General features: G+C 36.5%; 1 protein-coding gene across 1 annotated transcript in view; it reads left to right on the forward strand.

Annotated features, from left to right (window-relative positions):
• Positions 1-19,666, forward strand: part of MINDY4 (MINDY lysine 48 deubiquitinase 4) — an 82,418-nt gene that overhangs the window by 48,066 nt on the left and 14,686 nt on the right. The window contains exons 14-15 of the mRNA XM_040592964.1: positions 7,449-7,512; positions 9,407-9,568. Of these exons, the coding sequence (XP_040448898.1) occupies positions 7,449-7,512; positions 9,407-9,568 (226 nt within the window). The remainder of the gene's footprint in view (positions 1-7,448; positions 7,513-9,406; positions 9,569-19,666) is intronic.

The following is a 19,666-nucleotide window of genomic DNA, read 5'->3' on the forward strand; positions in this document are numbered from 1 at the left end:
AAAATGCTTTTGTATTTGATATTATGCCAAATGAGAAGTCATTTGCTAGTGTGAAAATAAGAGATCTTTTAAGAATTGTAAAGGTGATAAAGGTGCTCAGAAGAGTTATTACTGTGGGGGAGGTTACTGATAGAGTTCCTCAATGATCAATCTGGGATTAAACTGAGGTTTTGTTCCTTACAGTAATGTTGGAAAAAGGGAGCAGTGTGCTCATGAAATGTACTGATGACTCCAAAGTTGAAAGGTACTGTCAATACATAGAACAAATTGTGTTGCACAAAAAGAGTTGGCTCAGCTTCATGAGGGAGGGTAATAAAAGAAAAACTTCTTTTAACTGCAGAATCGGCAAGGTCATGCAAACAGAGACTACTCACTACTGTACTGTGGGGATTCATAAATTGTAAATGGCAGGATGAGCAGTTGAGAAAAGGAGTGGAGCACGCAGTGACTTTGAGCCAGTGTAATAAAATAGCATTGAATCTACTCTTTAGGGTGTATCAGCATAAACAGTTTTAGGAGGTGAAGAAATATTAATAGATTGTGCAAGGCACTCGTGTGTCCTCATTGAAATACCATCTCAAATTGGGATCACCCTTAAAACTGGGAGAAGTGTAGGGAAAGGGAAGATGAGGGGAATGAGAAACTGTCTCATAAAAGAAAACCAAAAGTTTTTATCTTATCTAACCTCAAAGTCAAATTTTGAAAGGGAACATAACTATTTTCTGAAAAATGAGAGGGTAGCAGTTGTAAGTAAACAAGATGGACTGAGAAGAGTTATTTAAAAGAACAATGTTGGTACCAAATGAAAGTGTATCAGTACATTTAGCTTGTCATTCAATAAACCTAGTCAAAATGTGACCAGATTTCAGGTTCCTAAGCTACCACTGAGAAAAGTATGGAAAGCCAAGAAAGCATCTAAGAAATGTGGTTTTCTATGAAACAGAGTAACCGGGATGGCTGGATTTTACCTGCCAGATGCAGAGAACATGGTCTTCCTTTCCTCCTCTCTGCAGCTCTGCTTTATCCCAGTATGGGATGTGGCTGTATTCCACACCATGGCTAATATAAGCTCAGAGTATTTGTTCTGAGAAGTATTTGAGATGTGAATTTTGTCGCCCCTCAGTTCCATGAGACTGTCCATACAGGGTCCAAGGAAAGGTTCATCTAGCCTATTAGCCTGTCGTTGATAGTGGAAAGCTGCGGCTGCTGAAGGAAACTGCGTGAGAAATGGGGTGAATATGGAGCAATTATTCTGCTGGTATATTCTCCATATTTCCGATAATAATTCAGAGACTTCCTAAGCTGGCAGTTGTATCCGGACCATTAAGTTTATTAGCCCTTGATGGATCTATCCTCCATGATTTTTTCTAAAACCTTTTTGAACCCTTTAATTGTTTTGGCCTTTGCACATCCTGGGGCAATGAGTTCCCCAGCATAGTTATGTGCTTTGTCAAAGATTTTTTTCCCTTTGGTTTGCTTGAACCAGTTGCCCAGTAAGTCTACAGAGTGTTGCCTAGTTCTTGTTATGAAAAGTAGTGAGAACATGTTCCTTAATCATCTCCTTACCATTGAGAAGGTTTTGAACTTCTGTTGCAGTCCATTAGTTGTGTCCTGCAGTGAAATGGTTCTCATCTATCTAGTCTCTTCTCACAGGAGAGCTGCTCCATATCTTGACAGTAATTTCTTCTGGCCATCTGAACTTCCTCTGCTTCTACTGTCTAAATCCTCAAATTCTGTTACTGTTGAGCTAAAATCTATAACAAAGTGGCTATTTGAAACCGAGTGTTCATGCGTTGGTTTTAATTGACTTGTCCAATTGAGGAGTCTTTTTTTCCAGGCTGGCTACCCAGTGTTGTCATTTCTATAGCAACCTTATTTCTTAGTTGTATTCTAAAAAAAATATGCTCATCCTGTCTGCAGTGCCAGCATATTTGTGAGTATGATTTATCTGTCCAGCCCCTTGTATATCACAATTAGATGGCAATGCCCAAGTCATGGAAGGTTCCCTTTACTTTATGTTAGTCAGATGGAGAAAAGGAGTTTTCCAGTATTTTCTTTTTCTACTCTGCAAATTATGCAAGGTCACATAAATTACCTTCAGAATGTACCAATTTCTCTCCATGTACAAAAATGTAAAGAAGACCAGAGTAATTAACTGATGTTTATGTGTCCATCTTTAGATATAGGAGAATTAGTGATATGGAGCCCATCTTTAAGTGATTGATTAGCTTTGTCATTTTCCCAGTCTTGTTTTTTTTTCCCTTTCAGGAAATCAAAGCAGTTCACAAATGAACTCTCTTGATTTTAGGGACATAAAATATGTTTATTTAAAAAAACCTCCTAAGATGTGAAAGAATAAGTTTGGTAATACTACAAAATAGAGCACTAACAAAAACTTTCATATTTTTGCCAAATATCAGCCAGTGTACTGTCATACTGTGCGCTGTTCAGCTGTTTGATAAACATAAGGGCAATATGGTTAAGCAGATCTGGGTTTAGGATCTTTGCTTAATGTGTTGCAGTCAGGAAGACATATTGCATTCAACAAGAAAGATAATTTATTTTTTTAAAAAAGTAGTGGATTGAATGTGCCAATAGATTAATCATTTCTCACATCAGATCTATCCCTCAGAAATATAAATACTTCCTTTAGCATGTTAGCACCCTGTAGCAACAAAGCTGATGAATTAGATGTGCATGATTGCCTCAATACATTTAAGAACTTTGTGAAAATAGCAGGTACATGAAAAAAGTGATAAAGAATGAAGCCATTTCTTGCTTTCACTGCTTTGAATCCCAAGCAGCAGTCTTTTTTTGTCTTTTTTTTTTCTTCTCCCCAGAGGAGCCTTTCCCTTCTTTTTTGAACATTCATTTGAAATCTTTGCAGTGTGCCTGTATATAAAAAAAAAATAATAAAAATGGAACATTTACACAATACGCCAGTCACCCATCCTGTCATTTTCCATATCCCCATTGTAATTATTTGAAATCCTTATGCTTGAAGATGATTTTTTCTCCCTCCCAACCCAAATTCTATTTTCAGAGTAGACTTGTAATTGTGTGTTTGTTAATATAGCTGTCTGTTGCCATGAACAAAGTGAGGTCACTTTTATTACAGCTTTGCCACATGGCTGAGGACTATAAAACATCTAGCACTTACTTGAATGCATGTTTTTTTCGTTTATATTGTTTTATTTTGTTCTACTGTCAATCCAAACGATATCAAGGGTAAATAACTGACATGAACTAACTCATATTTTGATAGTCTGGAATTATTCCTAGTGTTACAGTTTGTATGTGACTTTTGTATTTAATATTCAATGCTCAGATGTTCTCTGTTTTAGACTTGGCAATAGTTTTCCTGGAAGTAAATTGAGATTTAAGGTGTATGAAGCATTTTAAAAATATCTTATTTATCTGACTAAATGTTATTTGCTAAGAAAAATTTAATCTGACTACAGATTATTATAGCATTGTATTGTATTATTGTAGTATCCAGTGCTCAAAATATTTATATTTATGCACTTTTAAAACTTCAGTAGAGCCCATACAGATCACTGTAATTTGTTTAATCAATGCACCATCACTGCTAAGGTTTATACTGCCATTACAGTTTCTTCTAACTCTGGTGGTTTTGTCTGTCTGTCTTAAACTCTTAGAATTTTTTTTTAGAGTTTTCATGTCCCGGAATGGATGAGCAAATTGAAAACATGAGGCAGATTCCTAATGAGAACTGTCATGGCTACGCTGAAGTCAGCAAGTTATGTTGGTGTGGCTGTAACAATTCAGAGCAGTCGAAGGTTCAGCTAAGAACATCTATATATCTTCAGTGCTTTACATCCTTAATAAACACATTATTTACAACTCGAAACTAACAGTTTCAACAAAGCTGAAGATAAACAGAGAATCACCAACAGGAGCGTGGAGAGAACAGGAGATTTATAATACTAATGGTAATTTTTGGAAAAGCTATTTCAGGCATTCCAGCCCCAAAACCAGCAGCATTAGAAAACATGAAAAAATACATATAATTCACACCAGATGTATTTAGTTGATTTCTGTCATGACAGGATTTCTCCAGTTGCTATAAAGTAGATATTTTCTCTGAAGCCATCTTACACCTCTTTTGGTTTTGCCCCGTAATAACATTCCTTTTATGTGATAATAATGTGAGAAAAAAATATTTGGTTGCATGCTGAATAAAAAGACAGTGAAGACCCAGGATATAGGTGCCTTACCCTGATCATCCTGTTATGGAAAAAAAAAAATATTTAAATAGAAATATATTTTAAAAGAACAGCACAGAATTAATAAGCCATGTAGAGATAAGTTTTGCTATGTTATGTAGGTTTTGTGAGTGTATAAACTACATTCACATTTTGTCAAGGTACCAGAAAAGCTGGACTAAGCGATTCCAGATGAATGGAGAATTCAGCAGTTCAAGGGTTCCAGGGCAAAAACTGAAACAGCAAAAGGTGAAACTATGCCTAGCATTTAGGGAGTACGTTAATCTGGGTGTATTTGCTGCAGTCTCTCTCTCCTCTCAACAGGCTGCTTCTGCCTTAGCAGAAGTCACAGCTTCACTGGCTCCATAGAGAGTTCAAATTCCCTTCTCCTTGGTTTCAGCGCAGACGTAAGACACGTTACGCACATTACAACTGCACATAAAAATCAAGCTGGGAGATCTTACAGAGTGATCTGAAATCTAGCAGATGACATTGTCAGCTTTTTGTTTGTGTATCAACTCAGGAAATAAATCCTTCTGAAGATTGCACTTAAGCATAATTGAACACATGCTTAATTTTAAATATTTGTCCAGGAGATTTTAAAAATCAGTATCTTACTTTCTGAGAATTTTTTTTCCACAGATTTTACAGGATTACCAGGCGAGGCAAACACCACCAGTCTGCCAGCAGTCAACATCATCCTAGCTCACTCTGCAGTTAGAATTAGGTTTACTACCATGACACTAGAAAATACTGACAATATAACACAAGGAAGAAATATTTACTATTAATGCTGTTCTGTTTGGTGCCTTTTTACTGACTGTTTACTTTACAATTCTGTCAAAGCAGCATGCAGAGCACTGGGCTGTAAATTAAGGAGGGATTCAGTAGAGTCCAGGCCTTTAACTCATTGTCTGATGATGACCGGCATACTTAAAAAGTCTGCTGGCTTAAAATTAATGGGGTTTTCTGATTTAAAGTGTTTTAAAAATTATAAATGGAAAATTCCATGCAGGGACAGGCTAGTATTAGCAGTAATGATTTATCCATTATGTCTATTTTGACATCTGATAGCCAAAACACCACAATGAACAGATGGTTCAGATTTGCCTGTCATCAAGGAATGTCTTCACAGCCTGGCAGAGAACAAAATGCATTGTTATCATTATCTGATATTTTTACAATGCATAGAGTGTACTTGCAAGTAAAAGCTGAACACTTTTCATTCTAACACAATAAATACACCTGCACAGAAACTGTTAAGTCTTTGGCAGGTATGAATAATAATCTTAAAACCATTTAGAATAGGTGTAAATCTCATAGCTATATGCCTGATGTTTGTTTCCTCATTAGCAAAAATGATTTGAAAGGCAGATGTTCTTGAAAATCTGAGCTACACCTCTAAACTCCCATATTGTTTGTACCTACAGATGAAATTAGAACTTCCTCCTATTGTCTTTGTCGTACGTCCCATCGTCCCTAACTGACGCATATTGTATAGTCTACTCATTTCAAACAAGGCTATAGCATTTTCAAGATGAAACTGTTTCTAAAACTAAAAAATGGCCAAAATCCAAAGATTATTATCGCCTCATCCAATGCTAGCAATGTTGCATGAGAGAATTTTCCGTATTAGAGGCATACTTTCTGTGGTCTTTTCTTTGATTTCACGCTAATAAGAGATGTTATTGTGGCATGTTGTCATTGAGACTGACTTGTAAATGATCTTTAAATTAAATTCTTTTAAGAAAGGCATTGTGATTTAATGGCTATGACTTGACTGGAATGTTTTTAAGCATCATTATGGCTCAAGATCTTGTATATTGTATATTACATTCTGATCTTGGCATTCAAAGAAGTCTCATGAGAAAATAATTATGTAAAGTTTGGGATGAAGTCAGTGATTGTCCCAGCTTTTTACTTAAGGTATCAATTTTTTAACAGAGCATGTGTAGCAATATTGAAATTTCTAGCTAGCTCTACTCTAACCATGTAAATTCAACTCTTACTTTGCCATAAACAAAATATTTTCTTTTTTTTTTTAAATAATCATGCTAATTGCCAGGAAACAGGAATACTTGGGTGTATGGAAATTTTACAAATCAAATGAGAGTGAGAAGGCCAGATGTATGTAGAATAGCTAAGTTTTAATTGAGGATTGTTCAAGCATTCTCTCTACCTTTGTAATACCAAAATAAGGAAGTAGCCAAAACAATTGAGATTGACATATTTTATACTAAAGGGAAATTGCTTTTTTATGAACCATAGAATTAATCTGTGGAGTTTATTGCCATAGCTGTGTCAGAATATAGTACATTCTTTTTTCTCAAAACTAGATTAGACATTTATGTATGTACAAAATAATATTTGCAATTACATTTTATATGCAGGATAAAAATGATCACAGTTACAACCTTTCTTTTATAGGTTATCAAGAAATCACTAATTCAATAATTCCAAGAGTTATGGGAGAGGGAACTTAGTTCTTGGAGATCTTACTCCATAATTATCAATACTGCAATTTCATGGACTTTTCTCTTTGATGTTATAAAATAGAAGAAGGAGTCACACAGTGGTATTATAAATGTGTACACCTAGAGATTTGAGTATTTTCTTTTTCATTTTCTTCATTTCATGAACAATGTACAGATTATATGATCAGTTTGTGGTTATATTCCAAGTATTGATGATAGGAATAACAAATACATGCCTTTGTGAGAACAGCTTATCTAAGTCCTGGAATAAATTGCCCAGGTAGGTTGTAGAGCCTAACTCCTTAGAGATAATCAAAAACCATCTAGACAAGGTCCTGGGCAACTGGCTCTATGTGGCCCTACGTCAGTGGAGGGTTGAACAGGGTCACCTCCAGAGGTCCCTTCCAACCACAACCTTCCTGTGATTCTGCAATTCTGTAAGACAAGTAGTCCAGCAGTTCTAATTTCTAAAGTTCTATCTAGCAGTAACAATGGCTTCTTTTCTCCTCTACAGCTATTTTCTTTAGTCTACTTCTAATAAACTTTTGCTTGTCACAGGTTTTGTTGATATAGACACTTTTTGTTTTCTGCCATGCAAAAAATCATCTTGAAAGGATTCTGAAATGTAGAACTATATTTATGGTTGAGAATCAGTTTGGTGGTTTTTTCCCCAGGATTTAGACATGTTAAGTCTAATGAAAAGAAGCAATTGTATTTAATTTTAATTGTATTCTCCATTCCTTTTCAGGGTGCGCAATGATTTTGATGTGCTTACAAACCGATTGATTGGCAGCCATGGCTACTGTACTCAGGTAAGTTAAGCATCTGGTCTTTGGGGTGTCATATGGCTCTGCATGCAGAGCTGTGAAGTGACCTTTGGGAAGAGATGGTATTTTTTATTTTAAGTTCCTTGTGCTTTTCCTTTTTCCCCATAATGCCAAGCACCTTCACCCTTTATTTTTCTTTCCATGTGTTTTCTTGTCTTAGCTTTCAGACCCTCTGCTTTTTTGGCTGATCTTATGGTCCACGTGTGTCTGTATCTGTGTATGCATGTTCTCATACTCTTCTCATCTGCTTCTTTTGAACTCCTTACTTGATCTTAGTGCTGGGATAGCGCTGAGACTGCAAATTCTGTTTCCTCCCTGCTGTTTCAGAAAGGTGGCTGAGGTTGCATGTCTGATCATACAGCTGCTCCATAAACGGTTACTGCCCAGCTGACTGATCTGATGCTGACAGAAGCTAACTGGTACTTCAAACTGGAGACACTGACTTATAGGTGTGTCTCAAAGACATGGTGCTTGAAAATAAGCAGTCTGAATTGCTGTTTAACACTTAGGACCACAACTTCATGTAGTCTAAATTCCAGTTTGTGTCCTGGGCCAAATGTGTCCCACTGGCTCTAGGCCTGTGGAGGCACCCACAGAGTTGGAAATACTTTGCCTTGGACACATAAGTGGAATGTAGATCCCAAAATTCTGGGACATGGGTTCCCCCAAAGCTGTGACATGGACAATAGTATAGTCTGAATCTGGTCCACAGATATTAAATGTATTTTATTAAATTGTATTTAATTTTAATTGTATTGCCATTTTGGCTGAAAAAGGCAAACTTCATGTTCTTCTCTTATATTGTGGTTACACAGTGATTTCTCAAGAAAGTGGTGGAACAGCACTGGTGGATTAGAAGTCCTAAAACCATCCGTGAAAACCTGTAAATTTTTGGGAGTCTTTCAGAAGAAACATAGGGCTTTAAATGTGTGTGGTATTTTTTAAAATCATACAAGTCCAAACTGGCAATACCAATGTTATTCATGTCTTTGGGCATGGGCATTTGGACTATTTTCTCTGGAAACTTCCTTCTTGTTATTTCCCCTCATGTTTCTTGACATATGTTATTTATTAATAGTTAGCTGGTTGATTGCTGTAGTGCACAGTCTGCTGCGAGATATTGTTACATGCTGATTCAACGTAGCTGGCCCTTGTGGGATCTTATGCTAAGCAAAATGTCTGGTGTCTCTGTTGCTTGAACATTACATGCACTCGCATGTGTACATGCACACACGCACCTCCTTTCACACATATTTAGCTTCTGACACACCCATACTCCTAGTTCAATTGGAGAAGAAATAATCAACAACCTGCTACAGTAAGTATACTAGTGATATGAACCAGATGTGATGCTATATGGGTGACTGTCTTACTGAATGAGATTAAATGCATCCAGAAAAAAAATATTAACAAATCTTGTCCAACATGCAAAATACATCACTGAGCACATGCAGAAATATCAGATAGTACTGTACCGACTTTTAATTGACATAATTCATGTAGTTGTTTTCATTGTATAAAAAAAAGGAAAAAAATTATTTAATTTAAAAAACCCTCAATCTTAATATGAGAAGGTTGAGAGTTGGATGTAAGAGTAAATTGATTATCAGCAGTTTGCCTCTGGAAAGATGAACACTGAAAACTCTGCTAATATTTCCTCATTTTACTGTGGGAGTAGACTTTAACCAAGATATCTTGAAAAAAAATTATAAACAATCTTAATCCTAACCCTAAACTTAAACCCACCACATAAGTTGAGGTTCTGGTACATGTGTAACTTTATCAGTCCTGAATCAATCTTGTATTGATGTCTGGTAACGACAAGACGTTTAACTGCTGTTTGTTTTTGCTTTGGATTTTTTAAACATGTCACAAACAGGAATTGGTGAACTTGCTTTTGACTGGCAAAGCTGTGTCCAATGTTTTCAATGACGTGATAGAGCTGGACTCTGGAAATGGCAATATCACAATTTTGAAAGGTATCACAAGCCGCAGTGATATTGGTTTGCTGTCTCTCTTCGAGCACTATGATGTTTGTCAGGTATGCTTTCCATTCTTCTGATTTTAATTAAAAAGGACGCAAATTTAAAATTGGCTTGGGGCGAGTGTAGCAGCTTAGAAATTATGGGCTTGATTCAGTAGCTCACTCAGAGGCATCTAGTGCTGGTTTAAATGCCCCAAGGCAGAGCATGGTCTCCCTTCCGGATGCAGGTTCTGTGTCACGACTGCCACCCCTTGGTAAATGACTTGGTTAGTCTACAGCATCTGAAATCTTACATGCCTGGGTGGTTTTCTAACGGATCTCCTGAAGTGGGAGTCATTTTACAGACTAACACACTTCTATTTAAGGGGCTATTGTATAGATCTGTATGCGTGAACTAGGACCTGCTCAGTGCAGTCTGTGGAGGTGAAAGCTGTTCAGCTGACTAAACGTAATTATGTAGTCTAGGCTGAGCTGAACAAGTTCCCCTGACTGTATTCACTAGATCTCCACTTACTATAGTGGAGTTGAGACACCCAGCTCATACGTGGAAACCTATGTGTTAGTCATGTGTATGTAAGCAACTGAATCTGGAGTTGAAACTCACCCTAAGTATTTGGTTTTCCATGAGTTCCTGCGTGATGGGAAGCTAGACTGAATACTCCGTGCTGTAAGGGTGATCATATTGTATTAGCAGTAAAAAAAAAACACCAATAGATAATTAAATTAGTTGTCAATATAATGGGACCATTCCCTTTAACATGTCTTTGAAAATAGTACTTTAACTGCAGTCATCACACAAATTAAGAGATAGATTAAAAGTTTCGAAGAACATTTGTTTTATGTTAAACAGACAATCTTGTGTTTGACGCAAGGATGCATTTTGAGATTCTCTTGCTTGTGTTAGGTGCTGGATTAGATAATTGTAACAGTCCCATCTGGATTTGCAGTCAGTGCCTCTATAAAAATTAAAAATATAAAAGTGATGAGCAAAGAATTTGTTTGTACTGATGTAATATTAATGTGCGACTGAAAACAAAACTTGATTTTAACTGTTACTCAGCTAAAGTCAGTTACATTTTCCTAGTACTGACAAATTATATTTTTTTGTTATTTTAATTAACACAATCCTTTACATTATTCACAAGATTATAATGAGGCTTAAATTCAGGCAAAACAGCATATCAGTGTATCCAAATCAGATTACTTCAGAACAAACTGGACTAAAAATAAATTAGCTTCTGTGTCTAGTTCAAGCTCCTTGCCCTTTTCAATAAACACTGTAACATTTAAAACCTAAAAAAAAAAAAAAAAAAAATTAAAAAAAAAAAAAAAGGTTAGGCACCACTGTAGCATTTTTTCCATTTTCTAGTGAGGAAAATGACTTCTAAGTAGCAAAATGGTGAGGTCAGTGCAGGTAAGAGCTATTTCTTTCCCATCTGCCCTCTAAAAATAAAATAAAAGTTACCCAGCGAATCAGACACTGTCTTCCACTTGCTCTGCAAATTACATGGTGAAGGGGGGCTGTTTCTGCTACTGCTGTGCTCTTCACTGGGAGCTGGACTCATGACCAGTGATCTGTTTTCCAAGCCAGTGACTCTTAATCAGTTACAGAAACTCTAGTAGATGTAGTTTCCGTTTTCTCCAGTCTACACTAGTTAGGCATCTGATGCAAATTGTCTTGCTTTTTATTAAGAACATCTGCAAGCGCTCTCCATTTTGGTTTGTCTCAGCACACGCTGCAATGCCTGCCTTAGGACTAGGACGAAAGTCAGATTCTGGCCTCAAGTCTGCGGAGTCTCCACTGTGGCTTCAGGATGAGGGGCCAGATTCTGCTTTCGGTTAAAAAGACATAAGTTTAGAACAGTTTAGAAAAAAATAAATGTCACTGATAGTTTGCAGTAGTGGAACTGAGAATAGCACTTGGCTGTAACGCTTTCAAACTGACTCTTTCCTTCCTCTCAGAGTTTCAGTAAGTGGATTCAGCATCCAATTACATTGTGGCTATGAGGATGGTAACTGAAACCAGTCATGGAAAAGGACTGTCATTTTTGGTTGTTTGGGGTTTGGTGGGGTTTTTTTGTTGGTTTTTTGTTTTGTTTTCAGGAGTAAGAAAATCCTGAGCATGATATACGTATGGTGAATCATAGACATTAGAGATGGAAAACTCCCTTTGGGTCATATCCAGCCAATCTCTCAGAGGATAATTCAGGGCATTTTTATGTCCTCTTATATAGTAGGCTTTCTTTTAAAATCTGTGTCTGTGAAGTTCCTGCCTTTTTGTTCAGATAGCCATTTTTTAGGATCGTAGCGTGTATAACTGTGGTCTTACCTTTTTTCTCAGGTCTTTTTTTTTTTTTTTTTTTTTTTTCTCTCAAGCTTTAAAACATGAGAAAGTGCAAATACAGATTTACAAATACAGGTACTTGTGAATGTGGAGATTTTAATATCTACTACACAGCTTGTGCTTTGGATATACTAATATTAAATCTGACTGTTCATTTACTTAGTTTCCTCTGATTATCATTTTTACTTGTAATCTAACCTGCCCCCTAAACAATTAATCCCCATCCGCTAGACATTTGCAAGCTGATGTAACAGTTCCTCCCTTTTTCATCAGTACATCCTGTCCAAAGCTTATTTTTACTGCTCTCTACTAGACTTCTTCCAACTTACCAACACATTTAGGAAGGATATGCAAGATTCCAGGCTAGATGCAGTAAATCTGCATGGAGAAAGATTTCTATACCATTTTATCTCCCTTATCTAATATATGGAATATTTGTATATAATTCACAATTTCCTTGCCATGTCTTCTGAGCAGAAAATATCATGAGGGCATGAGGATGGAATTAATCCTTTTGCCAAACTTCAGCAGTAGCAAAGCAAAACAAAATGATCAGTTGGTTTTTCTCCAGAGATTGCCTGAAGAATCCATCTGTTGCTGATCCATTAATCTCTTTCAGTGGATCATGCTGGATGTGTTATCTCTGCTGATTAGAAAAATGTGTGCTTCATGTAATTTGTCTGGAATTGTTAATGTCTAATCATCACTCTTAGTCCTAACGTATCACCAGACTCCGTATATTTTTGTAATGTAATTACTTGTTGCAAATTGTTTCACAGTGACAGATGGATTCATTCAATCTATTTCATATGCAAACATTTAGTTTTGTAATGAGATTCTGTATTTTATTTGCAAAAAAACCTAAAAGCCCAATTCTGTTACTTTTTGGTAAGCAAGTTACACATCTTTGGATTTCTTTTCTTTGTGCTAAGCCCATATTTAAGCTTTATTGATTCCATCTCATCTTACACATTTAACTAAGAAGCCTAACTTCAGATTTTAGGTTTCCTGGGATTTCTTTAGATCTCTTAAAGCAATAGGAACATTTTCAAAAGCTGGTCAGTCCACATACAATTGGTGCCAGCTTTCCTCTGTTTGCTGGGCTGCAGCACGCAGCAGTTCAGCAGTAGTGTCTTTTCTGCATCAGGGACAAGACTTCAGAGAAAGGGGTGAGGCACAGAAGTGGGCAAGGCCAAATAGAGGTCATTAGTGAAAAAGTCCCTGCATTTGGGTCGGAGTCTTTGGCCTAAATGTCATGTTAAGATTGCAGGTGAAAAAACTTTGAATGATAAAATGCTCTTTTAAAACTAATCGTGACATTAAAAGTAGAAACAGATGCTCATCATATTTATACCAGCTCATTTAAGAGACTAACAGCAAAAACAGGGAAAACTAATCTGCATTCTCATCTGAAAAATTTAAAATATAATGGTAATAATTATCATTATTATGATTAATAATGTTAACAATAATAATATCTAGCATTTGTGTGTCATTTCCTATGGATAGATTTGTGCTTTGCAAAAGAGGCAAGTATAATTTCCATTTTACAGGGCAGGGGTAACAAAGAAACAAATGTCAAAGTGCTTATCCCAGTAAGTTATCCACTAAGCTAGTGGCTGAATTGGGAGGAGAGTACAGGTCTTCTGAATCTCTCATTCTAAAGCTAGTATGGTATTGGCTGATGGAACTGGCTATCCTTCTGAAATGCTTTTTGAAACCACTTTAGTAATGTGCTACTGTACATGAAGTTTTGGAAGTATTCAACGTTACTTGCCTCTTTTGAACCTTGACTCTGATTCCTCTTTGTCTTCAACTGATTCTCTCCTGCTTTTAACCTGTCCTGCTATAGTAGTTAAACCTCCTGTTAGCTGACCTTCCAAACTCACCCTACTCTGACTCTTGACAATGTCCAAGCCTGCTTGAGCTGTCAGCATTTCAAAAGACTGATGCTTTTTAGTTTTTGCATTTCTGAAAATGATGAGAGAATGTGGCATTGACAAAGATGTTATGCTCATTTTTGCTGTTTCTTTTCAAAAGGAGAGAGAAACATAAATAAACAATTTTTTTCATTAAAATTCCACAGATGGGAAATATTATCTTTGGTCCTTTTGATGAAACCAGCACACCCTGTGCTATAACAAGACCTACTTGAATTATTAAATTCAGCACACATGCTCTGTCTTCTGGCACCTCACCTGTTTATTTGTCCTGTGGAACGTCCTTCCTATAACCTTCTTTGCTGGGAAATATGTCTGCTAAACAGGCGCCTTTCTCAGTCAGATGGACTGGATTCAAGCCAGGTCATCGGTGGGGCTGTGGAGGAGGAGAGTTAGAAAGAGGTTTTTAGCCATCTTGTTTAAGAAACCAACAACAAAAATATACATGTGCAAAACAGAAACTGATGGTTGGTTTTAATTTTTCACTTATTTTTCAGTAATGGGTATACGGTAGATATTGTGCCCTGTAGATGCGTTCGGCAAGGGGCCCTGCTATTTCTCTAAGACATTTGTGAGCGCCAATGTGGGCAAAACCATGTGATACGTATGAGTTTGACTGAAACAAAGCTGACAAAGCATTGGCCATTTAAAAAGTCTGTTCTTCATTCCTCATTTTTACATCTTCCTTTCTAGCCTGGAACTGAAATTTTCCTTAATGAAGTCCTATTGTCCTCCTACTTATCCATGGACAGTTATTTTCCCGGAGGCCAGCCACTGTTGCTGGGATATTGGCATTGATTTCTTGTCAATGTCCTTCCAAATAAAATAAAATAAAATCACAGAGTATTTATTTAAGACAGTAAGAATAACAAACCCCACATGTTTAAAAGAGTTCTGAATGTTTTGCATACAGACAAAACAGAAAATGATAAGTCAAATACTTTCCACATGTCTCTCTAGATTATAAATAGCTGCATTTGGATCTGGATTTATCTCATCTACCTTTGGGTCCTTTATAGTCTGAAATTGCTTCAGGTAAGAGGCTAGCCAACTCCTTTTATAGCTGGTGAACAGGCACATCTAAATTTCTGACAATACCCATTTCTTCCTTGTTCAATTTTACAGATAGCCAAAGCCTAGGGGCCAACTGAGGTTAGAGGGCTTAGAAATAAATGCTGAAGAATTAAGTGGACTGAATCTTAACCTATCTTTGTCATTGCAATGAAGTAACTTACTGAAGTGAATTATAAACTCCTTCATGTGTATTAAAGGAATGGCAAAATACTGAAGCCTGAGTGAGGGTCTGAATCTCCCTCAGCATTTATTCACTTGATGGGACATACCAGAAAAGCAGCAGAATGGGACAAGGATAAAGAAAAGTTCCTGAGGCTACCTGGCACCCTGACATCTATTTCCCTTGCCACAACTGTTATGTTCTTTTGTGTTGTGGCAGAAAAAGAGAACTTTAGTCAAAAGCCAGTGCTTTCCAGGAGTCTTTGGTAGTCCTGGGATTGAACACATCACTTTCTATTCTTCTTCATTAATGTTGTCCTTTCTCCCCCCCAAATTCTTTATCAGAAAGATTTCCTCTTCTACAACGAAAAGGATTCAAAGCTGCAGAGAAATTATGTAGGGCTTGCACGTAGCAGTACTGGGTTTTACTACAATTTATAAATATCTAGCTAAAAACTCTTCAATTTCTGTCTAACCTGGCATACTCATGAAGTTATGCATACTCTGAACGTCAGATCTTGTGAACATTAGTTTTGTTTTTCTTAATCTGATAGAAAGCAAGTACATATCAATGGCAATAACATTCTCCTCACAATGTCCTTTCACTATATGCAAATGTAACAGCAGTGTGGCTGACCTGGTGTTCTAACACTGCTGGTCAAGTAAGTGAACTGAGTCAGTGGTGTTCTTGATCACCCAAGACCTTTTGCAAGGGTATCTGTTTTTACAGAATTGACACTTTGGTCTTAACACTGTTGGAACATCGTTTAATATTAATTCAGCAAAGGTCATTGTAATTTTGGGGAAAAAATGTTGACAGAAGAAATACGCTGTGGACTGTAACCATGAAAGCTTTGTCTAATTATCCTTTTGCCTATCAATTCTATTGCATTCAGTACAGCTAGCAATTACACAATTTGACAGAACGCAGACCTTTGTGGAATTGTGTGTGGGTCTCAGTACTGCACTGTATGATTACTTTGGAATATAAGCATCTATAACTATTGTATTCAGGCAAATAAATATAAAGCAAGAAATGACTGAATATTATCTCAATTTTTTTTAAAAAAAAGTCCCACAAGCAAAGAAGTGAAATTATATTCAGTGATAACAAAACTAGAGAAAAATACCATCACATTAGCCATATCCAGTGACCCTCCTTGGTTTTGATATCATCTTCTCTTCTTTGAATCATAGCCACTGTGTAGGAGTGATAACCTCATGTTTGTTTCTGTTCAAGGTAAATTGTGTAATGGAGTCACAGAAACACATAATCTAGGTTATATTTCTTGTTTGTTTCTTTTGTTGTACACATGGCAAAAGATAGCCTGGTTCAATAAGCAAATAAAAACTGAATGGCGAAGTATCATACACTCATTCCAGCAGATATACTGGAATAATTCTCCAGTAATAAGTGTTTGTCTGTAGATAATTTCACCATTGTGTGAATACACATTAAAGTCAGATGTGGAAAAAGATCATTCATAGTGTTGAAAATGAGCCCTTTAAAGGTGCTTGCTTTTGAGAAGTTGACATTTTCCAAAGATGAAAATTGTGTTCTTGAAAGTTATGAGCGTTCTTGCAGGATTTGTAAGGGAGAGGATTAGGGTTAGTGAAGTCTCCATAGGAACTGAAAACATACAGCATGAAAAGACACCTAATTCATTCCTCCCCTCCCACCGTTTTGTTGGGGTTTTTTTTGGGTTATTTTTTGGCTATACAGGATTCATGAGCATCTTTGAAAACAAATATTTTGAATAGTAATGCATTGCTACTCTTCAATGCATTATGATACTGCAAGCAGGAAAAAAAAAAGATTCTTTTTATGTTTTGCAAAGTAGAAATACAGCCATTGAGCCCTTAATAAAAATAATAATATTTAATAACATAGATTGAAGTCACATATTCCTGATTAGCCTTTGGAAGTCAGAGTCAGCATTACAGTCATAGAGCTGCATACAACAGCTGGAAAGAAAAGCCCCATTCTCTGGCAAGCACTTGCTGGATGACACACACTCTGACTGAGTTTAAGGGGTTTCCTAAGGATTCTGTACACTGAGTATTCATGCGTGTTCTTCCCTGTCCTGCTTCAAGGCCCTGTTATATTGCAGGCCAGGAATATCATTCCCTATAATATTCCAGCCTGGCCATGCAATTGAAGAAGCACTCACCACTCACCAGATGGACCAGTTAAATGAGGGCATACTTTTAGTCCACTCAATAAATAATGCTTGAAGAGGCAGGTAAAGGAATCCTCACAATAAGAATTGTCCTTACTTTGTCAGTAGCATGGTTTCATATAATAAGTTGTAGAAAAAAATCTAGACATGTTTTGGGGAATGACATGGAAGAGGACAGTTCCTTATATGAAGTCTAGACAAAGTAACATGTTTGGGGAGAGGAAGAAATTTTCACCTTATGGATAAAACCCATTCCATGCTGCTTGACCTTAAAGCTGGAGTGTAGGAGTAACGTGAGATATCTGGAGAGCCAGAAGTCCCTGGAAGGTTGATGGTAGTGGGACAGAGTGGCCAGTTTTGGGGAGAAGTAAACCTGCAGTCCTGCAGTGACCAGCCAACAGCTGGAACACAACTAGATGTTAAAGGCAGCAGCTAATCCTCAACTACTGTAACTGATGTAACTGAAATGAAGACTTCTCCCTTTGTAGGGGAGATGAGGATTTGACCTGCAATGTTTTTGAGTTCTCCTTATTGTCTTAAAGTTCATGACCTTGTCTTCTTGTGCAAGCATTGTACTTGAAAACTGTACATATTTGGAAAATGTTCCTATGGACCTTACTCATCTGAAGGGTTTGTCCTGAGTTCAATAGGACTGTTCATGTGAGTAAGAGCTGGGGTGAATGTGCGCTTTGAAGCAGTTCTGTATCTCTCTAATCTTGTTTTGTCAAATGTTGTTTGATGAAACTTAGAAGTTACTTCAGCAGACGTATGTAGGAAGACATATTTTTAGGAGAAGACTGGTTGTTCCTTTTAGGCTTTGATCTATCTGCATATTAAAATATGCATGTTTGTGAGAGTGAATCTTTTCATCCATATCCCTCTAATTTGCCATCTTTTGTTACATCTGTGTATTTCCCTTCTTGATAAGTCCTGTTATGAGTATTTTTGTAAACCTGTAAAAAAATGTCTTTACTTTTAAGCCAAGAGTTTACATAAAAAACAAAAGCTGTTGTATAAAAGGCTGTTTTAAATAGATATTAGCAAAGTAATGAGTCAGGGAACAGTTACTTAATTAGCTGGAGACTTGTTATCTAACATCAGAAGACATTCTTATTGGGAAAGAAAATTGATTTTGTGCTCATATAAAACTTCAGATATAAATTCTAAATCTCAATAATAAAAAACCACACACACTCCTTATCACTTAGGATGCTGTTTAGATTTTTAATTACAACAGCATATATGTTGGCTTCTGCCTTAGCAGTATATTCGATGACGTTTGCACCTGTGTGCTCAAGGTGAAGAACTGTAGAAGCTGTATCTGCAAATCTGTATCTAGAAAACATATAAGAATTATTCTTTTTAAAGTTCCAGTTTCCACTATCACCCACTGCTTATGCTGAAGCATAATTTAAATCCCATAGTGGTAAAGTTAAAGGTAGCAACAAGCAGAAATGGTTTCTGTAGATTGTATCACTTACCATATTACTGTGCAAACCTCTTCAAAACTACCTTAGCCTCTAAACTAGCAATGTGTCTTTGATCCATGTGTCTGTATTAAACAGATAGAAACTGATTTTGTATTTCTATGCAAATATATTTGCAGACTTGTGTGCCATTCCTTGTTTTGCATAGCCATAGTATACCAGCTACGCAACATGTGTTTAGCAAAGATACATAAAATCAGGGGTAAAATAAAGATGGTTATACACAGTGTCCTGCACAGTAGTGATTCTGTCTACTGTAATTGTAATAAACAGAGCTGTCGTCAGAAGCATTCCACTCAAAGCAAAAGTTTTATGTTATTTTTTAGTTTGTCTGAGCAATTTATTGATGATACAAACCCCAACAATACAATGAGGGGAAAACCAGCATTATTTGGAACTTAGAATACAGCTTTCAATGACAGGACTATAGCTAATAATACATATTTGTTGTAGCTGAATATTAAAATCCTAGCTAGAAAAAATAAGGTTTCTTTGCTACATTAAGCAATCTAATAACCATTTTTACTTTTATTTACTACTGAAGGGGCTAATATCATTAACTGATACTGCAGCTTTACAGCAGCAGCATGCGATAGGGGTATGGTGTCTGCCTCAGAACACATTAGTATGAGGTGACAAAAATACTGTAAGATACTCACTGACTTCATGAGATGCAGGAAATTTCCATGACTCATTTTATGTCAGCATATATTAAGTTTGAAAAACATGGATAACAACCCCCCAAGCATTAAAGCATGTTATATATATATCTGCCTTAAAACATGAATTCCATGAGAAATAATAAATATGAGCCTAAATATATATAAAACTAGCCTCAATCCTTTGCTGGACTTGAACCTTAAAGACTATGGTGTGACACATCAGAAAAAAATGTTTAAACTGATAAGCGGATACGTGTATGGATAAAAGCAATTACTCACAAATCCAAAGAATTGCTGCAGTATACCTCA

This window comes from Falco naumanni, chromosome 4 (genome assembly GCF_017639655.2).
Source record: "Falco naumanni isolate bFalNau1 chromosome 4, bFalNau1.pat, whole genome shotgun sequence".
NCBI lineage: Eukaryota > Metazoa > Chordata > Aves > Falconiformes > Falconidae > Falco > Falco naumanni.